The sequence below is a fragment of the Colletes latitarsis genome, chromosome 7 (assembly GCF_051014445.1).
Source record: "Colletes latitarsis isolate SP2378_abdomen chromosome 7, iyColLati1, whole genome shotgun sequence".
NCBI classification, from domain to species: Eukaryota; Metazoa; Arthropoda; class Insecta; order Hymenoptera; family Colletidae; genus Colletes; species Colletes latitarsis.
Window position 1 is genome coordinate 15,997,186 of NC_135140.1, and position 21,231 is coordinate 16,018,416.

Sequence of the window (21,231 nt, forward strand, 5' to 3'; positions counted from 1 at the left end):
TCATAGATCTGCTATTTACGTTCCACTGGGTTTTCTAATTCGGTTAGTCTTAAATCCTTGAGAAATTTGGACGAAAAATGAAACTAGCAGACTCACGATATGTCTACTAGGTTCGATCAATGCTATGATATACTACTAGTTTCTCATGGATCTGCTATTTACGTTTCTCTGGGTCCTCTAATTCTGTTAGACTTACATCCTTGAGAAGCTTGGACGAAGAATGAAACTAGCAGACTACTTCCTCGCGATATGTCCACTCTGTCCGATTAATGCTATGATATACTACTAGTTTCTCATGAATTTGGAATTTCACGTTGCTTGGTACTCTGGACATTGATATCGTTGGTCTATGAATTTGTTTGCGTCTTCAACAGCTCGGGAAGTGATTGCGTGTGTACACTTAAATTGGGCATACCGTAGAACAGACGCTTCTTGCATCTTGATAGACGAGCGCATCGATTGCACGAAAGCGGAGAAGCCGGTGAGCATCGACCAACCAACCTAAATCTGCCTGACTGCGTCGTAGCACGCGAACCCTTCAGCTTTCGCTTCAACGACTGCCTTCCTATTCTGGCACTTCGCATTATCTAAACAACGGTTGGATATCGGTCCCGTCCAAATGAATTTGCTATCTTTCGTTGGAAGCCACGTGTTCCTGAATGGACACACGCTGCATTCGACGTGCTTCTTCAGGAAGTGCAATCTTTATCATTGGCTCGGAGACTCGAGAAGGGGCCCGGGGGCTAATCGGGACAGAGATAAATTACTCGAAACGAGATCAACCGGACAATTTAGGTCTCGCGAGAGCGTATCGAAATTTTATCTACTTATGAAATACATGTATACTTTTTCTATAAATATCAGGCTGACCCAAATTAAATAGAACACCTAATTATCTTTTCTTTCTGCGAATTGTCTTTAGATACGAATTCGAGGAAATAAATTTTTGTTCTTCAGAGTCAATTTTTTGGAAACTCACATATTCTTTTTAATCTTAACAAGGCTGAACCAACGAAGCACGAGAAGAGTCAGAACAAACAAGAATTTGTTTCGTTGATATCAACGCATCGATGTTCAAATTCTTCGAGCGTTAACGGGCGTCGTTTCGAAATTGAAATTAATTATCACTGTGGTTTGTCAAAGTTCGACGTACAATCGCATGCCACGCGTTGTTTAATAATAATAATCCCATCGACGTTGTTTCTATACGACAGGGAACAGTAGCGGAAGTGTCGAGTTTAAATGCCAAAATAATGGAATTTGCGCGTTAATTTCATTGAGAGTTATTAATATAAGAAACAGAATATGTGTGTTTGTGATTGCTCAACAACTCCTACAATTTTTGAAGGTTAACACGCGAATAAAATAACATGCAATTCTATGTCTCGATCATTACGAACGACAAAATCATAAACGTGACAATTTATAATTTTCAGGTACATCGATACGACAGCAAACGAAAAGCTGGAGGGCCGAACACAAAGCTGCGAGGACGCTCGGAATAATAATGGGCGCGTTCCTCCTATGTTGGCTGCCATTTTTCCTTTGGTAAGCAGAAACGATCATATATTTTCAGGAGCTCACTTTTCAACTCAGCACTATCTTAATATACTAATGGCATTACTGTGTCCTGACAAATGTACGACCCCGAACCAGAAGGCGATTCTTCACGAAAAAGGAAATCGAAAATGCAGAATAACATTTTTAATACGAAGCTTCGGTTTCGAAGAAACTGGCATTGAAAACTTTTTGGGGCGTGTGATTCCAAGCACACAATTATACGTCCGACCATTATTCATTTATTCTACTAGCCTTGATATTAAAAAATATGAATCGAAATAACTAACGAATAGGCATTTTAGCCAAATCCATCACGTGCCCCAAAAATATTCAAATTTGATTTTCTCGAAAACAGAGCCTCGGACAAAAATATTTGATTCCTCGTTATCGATTCATTTTTTCATGTAGAATCACTGGATCCTCAAGTCTAAAATAATTTCAATGTAGTATTACGCTATACCGGGCGACTAAATTCGTAAAAATGCAAATTGACGCAAAGGAAGTTGTCCAGCTCTGCGAGTTAAAATTAGATCCCGGTTTTATAATGCAACGGGCGCGCACCGGGGGATTAAATGCCCAAAAATGCAAATGGTCGCCTAGGACTGCTGTTCGCGAACACAGACGTTTCAGTTTCATCAACTTTCCTCGCAGACGTTCGTAAACAATTCCGTTGAAGGACGGAACTCACAGCGAAACTGTTTTCCACCTACGGCATGTAAATATCCGATCCATCGAGTACTTTTTGCGCGGGGGTTTGCACAATCGCGATCCCGGAAGCGTCGGGAAACTGAACAGAAACTCATCTGTTCGGCGGCGCACGGTGCATCAACGAATGGCGGTTGCAAGCTTTTCGAAGCTTTCGTTTCATCGACGCCAAGTTTCCAGAGTCGGAGAATTACTCGCGAAAGCTGAACCAGCTGCATGTTTTATTAATGCAAAGCCGAGTGCATCCCGCAGAGTACGCCCGTGAGTTTAGCTCGGTCTCCGCGTATCCAGTCCAACTATTTGCTTGACTAAGCGATGCAGGACCGTGATTTCCGAGGAAATGGCACTTCCTCCTTGCTGCTGGAATAATAAGGGCAGAAGTTGCCAGGCATCGGGTTCTAATGAGAACTTCACCGTTCCTATGCCGATTCGTTCGTCGGGAATCGAAGTTTCACGCGTGATAGGAAATGAAGAACAAACTGAAAGATTATGTACCAAATACAGCATTCGAATCGTATCGAGTTTCATTAAAGATCGTATTTTGGGAACTGACGCGGTTAAACGACTGACACTGAGGATCTCTTCTACTACCTTAAATAATTTTTCGAACTCTACATTGGGCACAATTTCGACTACCGTGTGCTTTATTTTCCAATCACTCGTGTATCGACTGACTCCGCTGAAAGGCAATCTGTGGCTCGATATTACATTCTATACAAATCCCTTGCTTGAACGATTTTTCCTGGATTTAAATGTTTCCGTTTGAAATAACGTTCTACTTTCTGAAAATTCACTATCGCGGAGACGAGAGGAACGCTTTGGGAAGTTCAATTTGGAAGGGCCGAGTTGAATTTAATTTTCTTCGATAGAGAATGGCGTTCTTTTGAGCTAGGAAGCAAAATACGGTGCTACTTTTTTATCACAGTTTGGTCCAAAGTTTATGACAGTTAAACAAAGAGTGCTTTCTAGACTGTATCAACCTTTTCAAAGTAGTCAGAGAGAAACTAAGTTTACCATAGATACTGACTCTTCTTAAGTAACCAAAGAAACTGTAATTGAATATTCATAATTATATAGGGTGTTCGGCTACCCTTGGGAAAAATGTAGCCTAGAGGGCAAAATAAGACGAAAATCAAGAGTACCAATTTGTTGATTGAGGCTTCGTTAAAAAGTTATTAACAAAATAATTGTTAAAAATTATTAATAAAATTTGTCCACTTACGATTTGTACATATTCTTCGCCAAAATACGCGTAGTTTGCTTTTTTAAACATTAAAATCGTCCAATCCGTTCAGAAGTTATGACATTTTAAAGATTCGCATGAAAAGTCGGACAGTCATTTCAGGCCTCAGATTATATTTTCGGTAAGGAATTTTTTTCTCGAAACTGAGCAGGATTTCGGGGGTATGTCTGTTGACCAAAAATGCTTGTAATTGACCCCCGCAACCAAAAATAATTTTTTCAAAACGATTTGAAAAAATTTTTTTTTTGCCGAAAAATTTCAGTGAAACATATCAATGGTATGGTCAGACATGAAATTTTCGGTAATGAATTTTTTTCTCGAAACTGAGTAGGATTTCGGGGGTATGTCTGTTCACCAAAAATGCTTGTAATTGACCCCTGCAACTGAAAATATTTTTTCCAGAACGATTTGAAATTTTTTTTTTCACCGAAAAATTTTAAACGTTAATAATTTTTTAACGAAGCCAAAAATCAACAAATTGGTATTCTTGATTTTCATCTTATTTTGGCCTCCAAAATCTCCCATTCCAATGTTTCCAAGGGATGGTCGAACACCCTGTATAACCCAGCAACATTCTTATGTTATGAATTATATGCAGCAGTATGAGTTTGAATTTTCGTAAAATAACTGTGTAACAGTGAATTCGTGGGACGGAAAGTTTTCGTCGGGAGCATTATTTATTTAACTCGCAGCTGCGCTAAACGCTAAAACAATCGGCCCCTCGAAAGTTGGACCGCGCCTGCGAGTGGCTGCAGCTACAAAAATAAGTTATTAATGAATTAAGTCGCCAAAAGTTTCTTGTTCGTCCGAGAATTGATTACTTTACCGATAACAAAAATTAATCATACTTGAAAAATCCGCAACGTATAGCAAATGGGCTGTACCTCAGCGAGATGGTATGACTTGTCCCTGCTAGTAGAAAGTTTCAATGTTTACGATACTTTTCTGCGAGTTTTCCCTATTTTTCATCATTTTTTTTATCGAACGATGGAAGTTCGGTTAATTACTTCAGTCTAGCAGCCTTCGCTTCTCGTTTTCCTCGTAATAATTAATTCCTACAGTTAATTCAAGTTGACGATGCGTTTCGTCGACACTTTGGGCCAGGAAACAAATTGTTTTTCATATTGTTAAAAAATAATTTTTTCGAGTGTACTATTTTAGTATCACTGTCGCCAATATATTTGTTATTTCGTCCGTGATAGCAGATTGATGAAACGAGGAACACGACCGTTCCATTGCCCGAAAGGGCATGGATTCCTATTAGTTCGTACGGTCGTGGGCTTCCCCCGTATTTATAATTACACGAAAATTGTAGGTTAGGAGCGACAGTTGGAGCCAAGCCGCGCGTTGAAGCAGAACTTGGAATGATTTGCAAGCGTGCCCACTACGACGAGCATTATTGTGCAGCTGCGGACATATGCGAACGCATTCGACGGCTGCAGTAAATCACGACTGCGCGGCTCGATTAGCTTCCGCGGGCGTGAATGGAGATTTCCGGTCCGTGGGACGTTTCTAAATGTCGCTTTCGAAATAAATAACTCCGCAGTGGCTGAAAATATGATTATTAGTCAGCGTGAAAAATTCTCTCGTACGTTCTCGCGGGCTGCATTAGTGGGCATCGTCTAGAAATATTGTGGCCGGTAAGAAAACCCCGAGGAAAGCTTTTAGTGGAGTTTTATATAGTGTCTGGGTTAGGATTGAAATGTAGCGAACACCGAGTTATAATTCAGTTCACGGACCACTATTATTAGACGTTACGAGGTGGTGGAACTGAACTGTAATGGGCCTCTATACTGGGATGTTAGAAATAAAATATATCAAATGAGTCAAAGTTAGAATCGTTCGAGAAAGCTCACTGTAACTGGGCACAGTTAACGGGGTAGAAACCACGACAGTTAACGGGGCAATATTTGACTGTAGAGGTCGACGAGAGGAAACGTCAGAAAATTATTAAACTATAGGGTGGTAAAACTGAACTTTAATGGTCCTCTATACTGGGATGTTAGAAATAAAATATATCAAATGAGTCAAAGTTAGAATCGTTCGAGAAAGCTCACTGTAACTGGGCACAGTTAACGGGGTAGAAACCACGACAGTTAACGAGGCAATATTTGACTGTAGAGGTCGACGAGAGGAAACGTCAGAAAATTATTAAACTATAGGGTGGTAAAACTGAACTTTAATGGTCCTCTATACTGGGATGTTAGAAATAAAATATATCAAATGAGTCAAAGTTAGAATCGTTCGAGAAAGCTCACTGTAACTGGACACAGTTGAGGGGGATAACTTGTTGCAATTAACGGGGTAGAAATCACGACAGTTAACGAGGCAATATTTGACTGTAGAGGTCGACGAGAGGAAACGTCAGTAAATTATTAAACTATGGTATAAACTGTTCTCCATCGATACTAATCCATGGTATTCGTGTCTTCCCCAGGTATCTGACGACGTCCCTGTGCGGCGAGTCGTGTTACTGTCCAGACACGGTGGTGTCCGTTCTATTCTGGATAGGTTACTTCAACAGCGCCCTGAATCCCCTGATCTACGCGTACTTTAACCGCGATTTTCGCGAAGCCTTCAAGGACACCTTGAAGAGCGCCCTCCCCTGCTGCGCGAGCTGCTGGAAGACGCCGTCGCAGTTCGTCTAGCGAGAGAAGCCCCCGTGAACAGTCGCACCGGACACGCCATAGCTTGAGATCCACGAACGAATTTGGCGTCAGCTCGTTGGCCGAACGATCGTCAAACTCCATGGGGCGAACGAACACGCGGTACCTGCGTTTCCTTTTACTCCTCTGCTCTAGTCGGATTTGGCCGCTCAAGGTCATCGCCTCCATCGTTCATCGCGCGACACATCCCCGCTTTCGTCTCGCGGGAGCTCGGAGGGGACCGGAATGGCGGAGGAACGAAGATGGTGGGGACGACCGCTCGGTGGCCTTGAGCGGCCAGTTAAGTTGGACGTGACTCGGTCAACTCCCACGGTGCATTCTGCCCGAGTTGATCGCCGAACGACGGTGCAATTTAATTTGCTAATTGAGAGGAAATGCAGAGGGTGCCAACCTATCATCGATCATTCAGCTACAAGTATTTAATGCTAATTTGTTGAATCGCGAGTACGCCTACGATAAATCATACGCTAAGTTAGAGAAACGGTGAAACGACTTGGAATGGAATCCCAAAGGGGTTGCAAAACCAAAACCGCGTTTCGTACGTGTGCATCGATTAGATTTTGATTATGGTGTATTCGAAGAAAATGATTCCCAATTACTCGGGTGCTCTTTTCGTGAGATTCTTGACGTTAATGGACGAAGAACGAAAAAAGAATATTCTCTTTGCGTAAAATTAATAATCAGTTGATTTCTTTGATTGGCTCAGCGCGATAGGAAAATTTTATTCGCGGCTTAATTAAGTGGACACGCGGAAGGATACGAATATCAAACAGAGTTTCCGATTTTTCAGTCTCTAAGCAATTCCGGACCTGCGTCGAATTGGGATTGCTTTCTGTTATTTTCTAATTTCGAACGAACGAGATCCTCGCGTACGGAAATTTTATTAAATTTTAACAGCTAGAAATTGATCAAAAGATTTCGAATTTTCTTTATTTAATTTCCCATCCTGACGATTGGATTCGATTCCCAAAACAATGGAAACATTTCCAATTATACGTCTCCCTTACAACCGTGGAACGTGCACTATTTTGTCACGTGAAAACTCGATTTTGCCCGGGTGCACACGTACGCATACATATTTAACGAAACGCACGGTTTGCTCCATCCTTGTCCGATAGAATCGATTACGCTCGGCCAGGCGTTCCGCTTCAATGATTTATTAGAGGCGCGTTAATTAATCCGGACGGAAGTAGAGGCCATGCCCCGTGAGTTTTGCCAACCGTTCGCCGAGAAACGAGTGCAACGGTATTTGAGACTGATTTTATGCATTTCTGGACTCGAATTAAGCCCCTTTCTAGGAACCTCCTGCCCGTGGATCGCAATCAGACCCCCTCGTTAAGGTCAGCTACTTTGACTGGCTAGTTCCCGACCGGTAGCCACGCTGGAATTCCAAACTGCTAATTGTAAGACGTTAAATTGCGTTCGCGAGGAAGCTTCGAGTTCGATTCCTTCGCAGCAGTCGCCAGAGGCGAATAATATTGAACAAGACACTTCTGGTTTCTTCGGCGAAGACACTCGGCGAAGTTCTCTGATCTTCTTAAAGGATTTCACAGTCGAAGAAAGAATCCTTTCTTGGACTTGGACTTTCCTCGAGTGGAAATTTATCAGATGAATTGCAAGTTTCTCTCAAGGATGATAAGTGTTCCAAGTGGTACTGTTGGAAGTCTGGTCATTTCTGAATAATATAGGGGACGAGAAGAACATTTAACTTTGGTGATATTTGATTTTACGATTTTTCACGCCGAAAGTTGCCTTTCAACATATTATTATCGTATAATTTTGTCCAGAGATCAAATATAATTTTATTTATACTGGATTAAAATAGATTTCTCGGTGCTCTGGAATGAACAGGGAAATGTATCGCAGAAACGAGCTGGTGATTTAATATTTATATATTCGCGCATCTTGGGGTGCAAACTTTGGTTTCTGAGTTTGGTTGAGCGCGCGTTGAAAGCAGTTTGAAGAATTCCGCGCACGGTCGGGAACTCGTAAATGAGTTCGCTGGATGAATGAATTAACATTTAAACTTCGAGCCGCGGTGTGACGACTGACGACAATGGTTGTCGACAACCGGAAACGTGGGGCAAAAGAAGAAAAACAAAAAATGATAAGTACTCTTTTACGTCTTTCGTTGGCGCGCAACGACATTGCGAGTTTCGTCAGAAAAACACGTGCCGGAAATGCGTACCTTCGTGGGCGACGAGCTTCGCGGAAGTAGTAGTTAAAATGCGATTTTGGGCGCTGCTTGACTGTCAGTCATCCATCTTTGATCATTTCTTATTGTAAATTCTAGTAATAAAATTAAATTAAATTAAATCTACTCGAATGAAATCAAACGGAAGTTAACTTTGAATTAAATCAAATTTTATTTTGTTAGATTTAATTTTTTAACTTTCATTTTGTTTTGTTCTGTTTCAAGAAACACATTTCACGATTGCAACTGTACATTACTAAAAATCTATAAATACACACGTAAAATGAATTGTTTGTAAAAATGTAGTATATTTCATGGTTGCTGCAGATTTAAATAATGTCTTTCTTTCTATCAATGAGACAATAAGATTATTAAATTCTTTATTAGACTGAATGTTAATGGCAAAATTATTTGTTTTCTCATACGATGAAAATGATTAACAAATACGATTAGCAGTCGAATTCAAAATAATAAATCTACTAAAATTCTCCAAATATAATTTCTAAAAATGAAGGATAGTGAGAAAAGTCAGAACCAGAATTTCGATTAATTACTGTAGTTTCACGTTTAATTTTGAATAACATCAGTTGACTCCAAAGTTCAAAAAAAAAAAAATTCCCAAAAATTGTAAATCAAGATGAATGTAAATATTTTGCAAAACCACTGTCCAGTTGTTCATAAACCGACTGACAACCAATCAGCGCGCAGAATCGTCGAATACGCGTTGACTTTGTAAATACGTTGTCAACCATAAACGTAGGATAAAGGTAACCAGTGCTACCTAGGTGTAATTAGAGAACAACAAAGCTGTATTATCTGTAACGCAATACTTATTAACAATGAAATTGTTAACGAGAGAAGAGTGCCGGGCTGCGTTCGCATGAAATGCAAATATCACGAACCGAGTCACGAGTTGCTTTCATAGTCACTTGGAGTTCACAAGTTTTCGTGTATGGGATGAACAAATTCTATAAAAACTCTATGAATTCTCATCTTTCTCATCTTCCTTTTATCATTTCCTATCGTTTCCAGTCATATTTGACTTTTCGAACACTCTTAGGTAAGAAATTACAACGAAACCTCGATAATTGCGCGAAAATAAAGATGGAGACGTGTGCATATATCGAGGTTTGGGCAATTATTGGGGTAATCGGTTCGACAAAAGCATACTCCACTATTCCCACTAATTCCTGGTTCTTCGACTGCACTTGTTACTAATTAACCACCCATCTAATTGTCACTGTAGTGCAATAAACGAGATTCTACATGCCTTTCTCTATACCTATCCCATCGATAGATTATTTTCAAAAGAAAATGTAAACGCTACAATTTCCATCGCCTTGTATCAGCCTAAAGTAATTTCCTCGGTCGCGTAATTATGTTCACGCGTACTGACACGCCTCAGAAACACTATCTAAGTTCCCAATGTTAGGTGTTTCATCCTATACACGAAAGAGCAACAAAGCCAGCGATTTGACGCCACGAAACACGAAATAAGGTGGCACAAGGGTGATAGAAACTCCTGGACGTGGTATTGGATCAATCTGAGAGATTTTGTTTGCAGTGGAAAACGAAACTTTTCTTTCGTTCTCCACTTCCGGTCCCAGCCCGTGCGTCTCCTCTCTCTGGCGGTAGAGACTCGACTTTTTCTAGAGGACTTGCGAACGCTTTACTTTCATTCGTACGGCCTATTGTACGCGTTTAGACTGTATAAATGTACCATAGCAATAATAATCAAGGACTGTACATACATTGACGACGAACAACGGTGAGAGTGCGAGCGCGCGTGTATGTGAATCTGTATGCCCGTCGTTTTTGTAAGTGATGTTTAATCGTGTAGCGTGCGTGTTCCGTGTTGCTTTAAAGTGTACACAATCTTCCCCCCCCCCCTTCCCCCTACTACGAGCGACGTAATTATTATCATCGTTAACCTCCCTGCAGGTCGATAGGTTTCATGTGAGATTCCCAGATGTAGCAGATATTCTTTGGGAATGGTCCAAGAGAATTTAAAGGACAGCTGGACTGTTTGAACGTCAGTGACTGCTCGTTCGAATGAAAATGCAACACTTTGTTTCTGATCAATAAATTTAAACGATTTTTCTTATTAACCTACGATGCAATTTTCAGTTAACTTTCGTTCCAAATCTATGGCGGAAATGTGAGATTAACCCCTTGCTCTACGATTTAAGGTCCAATAGCGTGAGTCCAAAATTTAAACTAAACTGCCCAGCCTTTGAGCCATTCCACGGTCTTACGCGTGATAATCAGTCTTGGTCTGAATATCTGACCATGAGTCTCACGCATGATGATCAGTTTTGGTCCAATTGTAGGGCAAAGGGTTAAGAGATGGATATAGTACTGCCAGGTCCATAAGTTCGTGTGTATTTGTGCTACTGATTATGTCAGGAGTTGAAACAGTTACGGAAATTTTCATTGGAAAATAGAATTTCGACATCAAAGTGAAAAGAGATTCCAAAACATTGATAAACATTTAATTCTTTTTGACACTAGTGAGGTCTAGAGTACCAGTCTCATAATGTTCACTCCTACTAGTATGACTTTGCAAGAACATTAGTTTTACGTGAATATATTGTACAAGGTAGTTTTATTTTTTTTATAGTTTGAAAAATGCGAATTTATGGACTGACCTGATGCATTTGGGAATGTCTCATTTAAAGAGTGATTTATATTTTTGTTAACGTTCGATTTGTTCTGATTCCCCTTTTTTGCACGGAGAAAATATAAATAATTAAATTATATTCTGAATTTATTATTGTGGAAAATAATTTCACGCGATATTTCCCTTTTAAATTTTCTAACGATTTTCTTCGATCAAAGACTAGTAATATAAAGTATTGTGCCAAAATTGTTCCACTTTTTGTGTTATTAATACCTTTAGAGAAGTAAAAGAGATGGGAAACAAACTAACAACAATATCGTAATCTGTACAGATTGTCAAAGGGAAAGACGAATTTAAAATTCAGTAAAATTTCACATATGTTACCATATAACGATATATAATGAAATATATAATCTTTTACTCTCTAAAAGAAACAAGATATTTTTTATTTATAATTTCGAAAAGAAATTTCAAAAAATTGTTGAATAATATCGACTCGAAACTAATTCTCGAAACTATTTTCGGTAAAAGATTCTGGCACTTTTAATCTGAAATCCGACAATTCTATCGGAAGTTAGCTTCGAAGCCTCTTATTTTTATAGCTCAGATGCGTTTAAAAGCCGTTTTATGGAGCTGAACGGATAAAACAAAAAGAAACTGCAGACATTCATTCGATCGAGCGCTGACACTGACCTAGCTAAACGTCATCGACTGCCTCGATTCGCTCGAATTTCCAATTAATCCTATCCGTTAGATTCGTATCATTCGCGATAATAACAATCGGCACGGACATACCAATAGTGGGATTCAACATCGATATCGAAACAAAATCCGTGCCATTTAAAGGGGAATTATATTCGAAGTAAATAAACGGTGTCGATAGTATCGTTTTAACTGACAAATTGCAACGATTTCCAATTGATTTTAGCAAATTAACTATTCGTTCTTCGAGTCATTGAAACAGAGACACAGGATTTTTAACAAAATTGTAAAATATTTCCGAAGTAATTGAGAAATAAAAATGAAAACCGAACGAAGGTACAATAGTAGTCCTCGGTTATATGAAATAACTTTTACCCGCTTACATGAAACAGAATCGTTTATTTTCACTGTTCGAATTCTTTAAGGAATTGTAACACATCGGCACGAGTAATTATTCCAAAAATTGGATAATTGTGAAATTCGAGTAAATTCGAGCGACGACAGTCTCGTTACCGGAAGCCACGAGCCACGACAAGATTTCATTTCCGATACGCAAGTGTTCCTTTCGACGCGTCGACGCGAACTTTATTTTTGTATATGTACAACACAAGAATTAATTCGTCGATGCGTTTAGATATTTTCTATTGGGCTTCCGTTTTAGTATCACGGATTTAAATCGTCGTAATTAGAACTCTTCTGACATTGCGTAATATACCAAAGAGTACGTGTTACATTGCAATTTGTAGCTTCAATGTAAACCATTGATTGGAAAGTGCATTATAACTGAGCGAAGTGGGACAGTAAACGCTACTGCATCGTTCACTGTTTCATTGTTTCCTTTTTACAACCCTACAGTGTATGAATATTTTCGCAATACGTTCGAAATTCTAATTTATATGTATTATTTTAATATTCTAAATTTACAGAACCAGTTAAACTCTAATACAGCGTTGTCTCTGAAGTTGTCACAGACCGATGGGCCGCGGTGACAACATGAAAGACAATGCTGAAATTAACGTACAGAGCGTTTGCTTTGTTTCTGAGGTCGCGGGAAATTCGACAAAGGAAAAAATTCTGCTCAAGCGTGCGCTGGAGGGTTGCGCTGTATACTTTTCCTCGCTCATCGCTCCGCGTCGTACGAGCAATGTTAACGAAACTTACATTTCGCGTGATGCGTCCCCATTGAAACGCCGAGGCGCAAACTTTCATAAATAGCGAGAAACTATTATTCGAAAGAAAGTATTCAGAAAAATAAATAGAAAATTGCGCTGTTGTGCAGTGCACGCATCAGTGGATTTTTTTTCTCCGTGTCTCCGACCGCGGAAAGCACCGGCGATGTAACCTTCGTTCACTCCTCGTAAAATAAGTGGGTAATGACCCACATTCTCGCCTTTTCAACTCAGCCTCCCGGCCGACACACGTTCAGAGGCGCGAACACGATGGGAAGCCCTCGAAATTTACATAAATTTCGACGAGGCCAACGAATCCCTCGCTGCATAGCAACAAATTAAACAACCTTGTTTTTTGTATGAAAGCATCAAAGTTTTACAGGAAAATTAAATAAGATTCGAAGTATCAAATCGTGGCTGACGTGATTAAATTTGTTGAATTTTAAATACGATCGAAAGAAGGTAGAATTGGTAAATGATCACTCGCGATCAAAGCCAAGAGTTTCGAGCTGATATCTGCTGGCGTGAATTTCAATTAGACACTAATGGTTTCCAATACTCGGAAAGTTATAGTCTTGGCTTCGTGCGCGATTAATTATTCGACACTTCGATTGGCTCGATTGTGATTAAAATTCAAAAAACTGTTTACAGGACAAACTATATCATTCATTTTGATAAGTGATATCAAAATATAATGTATGCCATGTACTTTTCAATTTATACAGAGGAATGGAAAAGGAGACGATTCCTTATGAATAAGTATTATTAGTAAGTATTATTAGTAAAAAGTGGAAACATTAAGAATTACAGAATTAAAAAATTCAACACAAGAGATTAACTTGATATTCCTTACATATATTATATTTATCAGAACCGACTAGCACTTCTTTTATTTTTATCGAGTAATGTGCTAGAGCCTTCAATTTCTTTTTACTGGCTCTATACTAAATAAATTGAGGATTCTCTACCGTAGCCTAGCAAAATCAATCTCTGTCCGTGCAACACGACAATCCTAATTGTGAGATCACAGAGCATTGTTGTCACCTGATACAGTTCCTTTCGGATGAAACGAATCGGAATTTGCGCAGGAATACCTGGTCTCTAATTAAATCACGCGATACAGAAGCCTTTGAGAACCGGAGCGCCTTTCCTAAATTGTTGATCAAATTCTATTGCAAAATTCTTGAAACCAACGGACCTATCAAATGCATTTTTCCACCCAAACTATCCTACAAATTAATAGATCGAATCAGCTGAAATTCGGTGCAGTTAGTTTTCACACGATTATCTTGTACAATTTTTGTGCCATCCATCGCAATTTCCTTTTTATAGATAAGTATTTTAAGTCAAGAAATTTGCAAAAATGATGGAAAATAAATCTAAACGGACAGAGGTAATAAAAAGTTGGTAAGAAAGTGATTAGATTTTTACACGTAATTTTATATAGACGAATCTCGACAATTGTTCCTTTTCGTCATTAAGGAAAATCCTTTCCAGCGAATTCTGTTCTGAACACGGATTGGACGTTGCAATTGATTCTTGGAAGGTGCTAGAGCTCGTTAGAACCACGGAATAAAGGTAAGTAGAGACATGTGAGACCCTCGAATTCACGAGGAAAAACGCCACTAAGGACGTCGAGTGAGAACAAATTGGCGGCTAAAATGATCGTATTACCTTAATTCCTTGACCAACGAGTGATTTAAGGACCTACTGCAGTCTCCGTGCGGGAAAAAGTGGGACAACCGTGGGATTTTCCAGAAGAAACCTCGCTCGAGATATCAGTTTGAGACCCTCGATTATTTTTAAGACCTTAATACACTGGACGGTATATAAATTTATTTACAGATTCCAAAATTAGTCAAATTTGATATCAGACTCGAAGTAGCATCCTGGTAGGATTATGGTTAGGAAACACGGGATCACGAACTAATTATTTCGAGATGACTTTGCATTTACTCGGTAGAGTTCCTTGTACAATTACACGTATTGTAGAATCTCTGGGTGTCTCGACAGTTCCAGATTATCAAGAAACTTCTTGTTCTAGTTTTGTTTACGTTCCAACTTGCTCCAAGTACTATGTCAAAGGGCACGTAGACGTTTCTGGAAATCAGCATGGCTCGTTTCCATCGAGACAACCAGACCAAAGTACCAATTCACAATTTCACAATGTTGGAGTTAAAAGGATCAAGTATTCTGTGAATACCAGTTTCACCATTTTTAGAAGAATTATTTTTGTCTACTGCATAGAACCGCGATCATAAATTTCGCATGCTCGAGTACACGTAGGTGGTCGTAAAATTGCAAATTTCGTTGGTTAAAAAGTTTGCCTAAATTTCTCTTGTATACGTTCTACTTTTCTTTAAATATCGTTTCAACGAATACTGTACCAGGAAATAAAAATACATTCTGTTTCTTACGATTGACAGTAGTGCCTCGCTAATTGCATAAATCTGTGGTACGGATACATGCAACGAAGTCTTTCCCAACACTGTTTTCACGTTTTTATCGCTAAAATACGGTTCACCACTGTGTCGACCGTGTCACGCGGCAGAAACATTTCAAAATTTTCATCAAAAATTACTGTTTTATTTTTATTGTAACCAAACGTGCAACGTTCGTACTTCATAAAAGTTTTCGCTACAAAAAAAGTTTCAAATTCCCCCGCCCAGTGCGATGAGTTATGGCCAGGCGAAACGAAACGTTTCACAGCTGGAAACAGCCCTATGGATGTTCATTTTTTATGGACAATGAGTTATGGGGTACCTAACGGGGAACACCCAACAAATCCAGAAGCAACGAAACGCGAATACGATCTCGCGACGAGACAGACAATTTATCGTTGTGTACACGTGCGTCATACCATCATCCCCCAAGCGGTTCTGAATAATTTTAACGAAGCCAATGAGAAGTCGAAGGGAAACGGATATCGAAGATTCCGTTCGAGTTTCGTCCGAGATTCAGCGGCCAAAATTTATCCTCTGCCGGATAACAACCGTACGAGAGAAATATTTCCTCTCGTTGCTCGCGTCTTACGAAGAAATAAGACGGCTCGATGGATTTTCTTCCCCCCTCGGAACCAACCCCCGTCGGAGGGGGCGGATCGAAGTAGAACACGAAACAGACGAAAACTTCGACGTCGAGATACGGTTTCGCTCTTACGTGGAAACTTCGAAAGTAAAATTCAGACAATCTCCGTTACTCGGTTCGAAACGCTCCATATAGAAACAGTTTCGCCGTTTCACATTTAATAAAACGCCACTGATCTTTTTAACCGAGGAATTTTTCACGCCGAGTGCTTGAGATTTGTACCTCTCGACTCGTTGACGTTATCTAAATAAAATTGATACGTCGGATCTTCTCTGTTGTTTGTCGATTTTGAAATTCCTTTTTCATCGCTCGACACTGTAAATATCCGCAGCTGGGAAATAACTAACGTTCTGAAGTTTATCGCGCGAAACGGACGGTAAAAAATGATTTCGAAAATAAATATGCCCGATAACTGTTCGACGTTGAGCGAGCAATCCGGAATCCATCGTTTACGATTGAAGCTTTCGTGCTTTTTCTTTCGAATTTCGCGGACAATAGACAACGCGGCCGACGAAACAATTAACTCGACCCTGCTAAAGCGTTATCTTCATAATTTTGTTATATCGGATGAAAATTTTATTATCGTCCCGACGCGTAAACCACTTTTTTCATTCGCGAACGAATTTAAAGCTAAAAGCAACGTTTCCAACCAGACAGTAATAAAACGCATTAAGAACGCGTACAAATGCGTAACAACGCTTCTGCTACGCCACTCGCGGCTTTTAACGACTTTGTCCAACTTCTACTGTGACGGCCTGAAAGTTTCGGAAGACATCCATTACGTTTCACGTGCTTTTACATAAATAAAAGTATAATTGCTATTAATCCTATTACAAGTGCGAACAATCGTTTTAAATCAGTCTTGAAGCAAGGAATTTTTAAAAATTTACGGTTGTGCAAAAGACTTACGAGTGGTAGATTTAAAATGATAGAAGAAAATATACTCCAACAGTTGTCAAACTTTGATAAACGTATCGATATGAAAAACTGTTTAAGACGTTCGTATCTTTTTCGATTGAAAACTTCATTTCTCGTCCCCACCCCCCTCCACCCATTTTGGAAAACGCTGCTACGAGTTTCCCACGTACGAGTGTATCACGTTGCAGGTCAATATTTCCAAATAATAGATTCTTTTATTAACGGCGAGGTATTATTGAACCCCAGGGACCCCATTTCGCTCAAAAGATCGAAGCTCTGCTGTATATCAAACGGTCTGTCCTTCGCCACAGCCCGGCGAGATAAAGTAGCCAACGAGAAAAATGGCCAGCGTCGAGAAGGGAAAAGTGAAAGCTCGTGGGAGAATAACGACGGCGATGAGAATTGAAAAAATATGGACCGGTCAGGGAGAAAGATTTTCGGCACGCTTAAACGACCAACGCGTATGGCAAAGGGGGATGCAAACGACGCTTAGTACTTTTATTAGACTCCAAACGTCTAAAGTCCCCCTTTTGCGTATAAAATACATTTTTATATTCCAATTTTAATTTTTAGAAGTATGAAAAATTGAAAACACAGAGATTGTCAAATATTCAAGTTTCTTATGGAGTACGTACGGTGTGGAAAATAAATTCTGGCGGGGTCAGAAACTACCCTGGCAGGAACCAATATCTATTTTCCCGAACTTTCACTTCGTTCGGTTGATATTGAACGATTGAAACGAGACTTTTTTGAAAAACGAAAGGATCGTTCCTTGATTGCTGGGCAGCTGGCACGACGCCCGTGTGGTTACGAAAAGGTCGTCGCGTGCTCTTGGGAAACTATCGTTTGGCTTAATGCAAAATCGTGCTTCTATCTCCCCGCGATATTACAATCGTTCCGGTTTCTATTTATACGGCCGATATTTCGACGTGCTCGCGACGATTTTAATTTACCGTCCCTCTGAACGCGACCGGGCACCGGATCGCGGACATCCAGCGTGAATCGAAGTAATTAAACTCGAATTTCCTAACGGTGATCGACGTTTCTTGCAGCCATCATACCCGGTTGGTTTCGATAACGATCGATACGAAACATTGGTACAGTAAGCGCTAGGAAAGCTTGAGCGTAACTGTGATACCAATAATCTTAAACCTCGGCCCCATTCCTGACAATCTGCGTGTTTGTGATTTAATTTTTATCTTATTATTTAAACCATCGACCATTGTTAGCTTTCCTACTGACTACGAACGCCAAAATGAATCAAAAAGTACTTTTCCACTTTGCAATCCGTCACTCCGTTGTCGAGATATAAACGATTAAAGTTTGTGTTCGCGCGCCTGCTCGATCAGCTGACCGGAACATGGCGCACGCGTTACCAAACTTTAACTACTTATATCTCGACAACGAAGCTTCAGACTGCAAAATGGTAAAGGACTTTTCGATTTCATTTTATACGAGAAATTGATCTTCAGGGAAAGTTTCACAGTTTGTTATTTAGTATACATTATACAACAGGAAATTATTGAAATTAACTGTGTACCTAGATATTCAACTTATATCGAAGAGGATTAATTAAATTTAACTAAGCAAATACTTTTTCGCTTTACCTCGAATGGATATGTAAAAAAGCGTCTCGCTATATTGATGAGTTCCCGCGGGTCCATCGTCGCAAATAAATTTTGAACGACCGTGGCACACGGATAATAAAAATGTTGGCAAATATTGTTACCAATCAGCGATGTAGCTGACACGCGCGGAAATGTGAACTCGATTTCTCATGTGCCGCGACTAAAACGAACCATTTCTTTCGATCACAATACGTATTCATTTTCCGAATATGCTCCCACGAGGGAACCTTTAAATTCCCGCCACAAAATTACTCGCCGCTGTTAGGTTTTTCTGTTTCTCTTTTTTCAACGTTTAATTTTCGCGGGATCCCCTTTCGGCGGTGATTGAGCATGACCTCCACAGCTTTTTGCCATTTTTCCGTGGAATTCTGGCAGCGGAACACAACAACCGGCCGGGTCGTCAGTTTTGCAGGTATATCTAGCCCGCATTTGCAAATAAATTTTCCGGCGTCGCTATCGATTTCCAGCAGGAATTGGGACAATCGACTGCGCGCCACTTAAGCGACCTTACTGCGGCCGCGGCGCATCCGCCACGCGCTTTAAAATCTCGGAGGATGCCTACTACGCTTCCCAGTGAGGAATGAAAGCATCGCGAGAAACGCAATGTAGTGGCGTAGACACCGACGCTTCTTAAATTACGACGACGGAGAAAATTAGAATCGAACGATTAATAAACAGACCGAGTTTTTCGTTCTCTGTCGCGCATCGCTGCATTACAGGTTATCAATCGAAAGGGTCATGCGAGGTTATGTTTTGACACAGTGCATTCCGCTCCATGAAAATACAATTGTCGACAACGACAACGAGAAAATGAAAATTAGAAGACTAAAATACAATCTGGACTTGGTTCTTTATTTTCTTGCAATTTTGATATTTTTTGAGATTTAAAAATCGAAAATGCGATTGGAAAAATTATAAAACAGTCTCGATAAAATTTGTCTGGGCAATGTTGCTTTTGAAGCACCATTTGAGATTAGATTTTAAAATAGAAAAAATTGCAAAGATTTTAGAAGGAAGAGATTGTAACGATGTGCAATAATTTTAATGCTATCAAAATGTTCGATTAAAAGGATAAAAAGGGAGAGCATGGCGTGTAAAATTACGCGTTACAAATTGCTTTCGACGCTGGAAGGAAAAATTAAACGTGCAAGCAAAAAATAATACAAAGAAGATATAGAGGGTATAATATTTCATGGAATAAATTGCAGGGTTAGTGTAAAAAAGGACTACGCGAAGAAAACTCAAGAATATAGAAGGTACGCGTGTTACGCGATATTTTTTAAAAATAAATAAGAAATTACTTTTAATCACGTAAGGCGATATTCCAAGGAAAAATTTTAACTTGCGGAAAACACGACTGATTTACAACAACCTGCAAAAATTACGAACGTCCTTAATCAAAATTTACAGAAATATTGAATATTATTAATTCTCCTTATAATTCAGAATAAAAATCATGGAACTATGACTGAAAGTTTCATAAGTTTCAGAGATTTATCACCAATTAAGGATTATGATTTACAGAAACGTATAATAGTTAACAGTACGATCGAAAGAAAAATAAAGTTTCTTTAGTAAATAAAACCCGTGAAGAAATATAATTCGATTTAACGACGTACAATTTCGTCGAGTGCTCGTGAGAAATTAAGAGAGGAACATCAAAACCGAAATCAGAATAGTAAATAACGCCACGATCAATTTTGCGACGTGTCGCGTGAAACGGTAAATTGAATTAGATGTGACGAGCATAAATTACGAGGAAAATCAATAGTGTTAATTTCTGAAGTTATAAATACCTGGTTTTCAGTTAGTATCGGCCAAAATTTGGCTATTCGGATAATTTATCCAACAGAACTACAGGGGATCGTATAACGGAGCGGAAGCTACTATTCAATATTAGTGCATGAATCTTAATTAAGAACAGAATTATTAGCGCCAACGAGACCAACTATATTTTGGTGAAATCGGTTTGTGCAAATGGCCCACGGTGTGGACTTTCGTTTAGAATTATGCTTTCGCTATTCTATTATTCGCATGAAATCCCTGCAGAACTCATATTCAAACAAATAATTCCAATGAATATAGTCTAAAGAAACATAATTTATTTAATATACAGGGTGTTCGAGAACCATTGGGAATAATTTTAATGGGAGATTCTAGAGGCCAAAATAAGACGAAAATCAAGAATATCAATTTCTTAATTGAGGCTTCGTTAAAAAGTTATTAAAAAATTTCAAATCATACTAAAAAAATTATATTTAGTTGCAGGGGTCGATTACAAGCATTTTTGGTGAATAGACATATCCTCGAAATCCTACTCAGTTTCGAGAAAAAAATTCATTACCGAAAACTTCACGTCTGACCATACCGTTGATACGTTTCACTGAAATTTTCCGGCAAAAAAAAATTTTTTCAGATCGTTTTGAAAAAATTATTTTTGGTTACGGGGGTCAATTACGATCATTTTTGGTGAATAGACATATCCCTGAATTCCTACGCACTTTCGAGGAAAAAATTCGTGTAAGAGTCACGTTGTAAAATGTATAAAAGCTGAGTTTCGATTCCAAGGAATATTGATTAATTTTTGTATATTGGCAAGTGCCCTAATTAAGAGTAAAATCGTTTACACTGAACCACGTTTCTTAAAATTATATTTAGCAGGATATTTAATTTCCATAGCGTCGAAACTCGAAACTACCAAACAGTCCGACCTAGTTGGGAGAAGTTAATTATTCTATC

General features: G+C 39.2%; 1 protein-coding gene across 9 annotated transcripts in view; it reads left to right on the top strand.

The window, feature by feature from the left end:
- Positions 1 to 11,425, top strand: part of LOC143344104 (octopamine receptor beta-1R) — a 107,132-nt gene extending 95,707 nt beyond the window's left edge. For all 9 annotated transcript variants that reach the window (XM_076769789.1, XM_076769798.1, XM_076769793.1 and 6 more), the window contains 2 exons: positions 1,437 to 1,548; positions 5,946 to 11,425. In XM_076769789.1, coding sequence (XP_076625904.1) covers positions 1,437 to 1,548; positions 5,946 to 6,156 — 323 coding nt within the window. In that variant the 3' untranslated portion in view covers positions 6,157 to 11,425. The remainder of the gene's footprint in view (positions 1 to 1,436; positions 1,549 to 5,945) is intronic.
- The last annotated feature ends 9,806 nt before the right edge of the window (positions 11,426 to 21,231 follow it).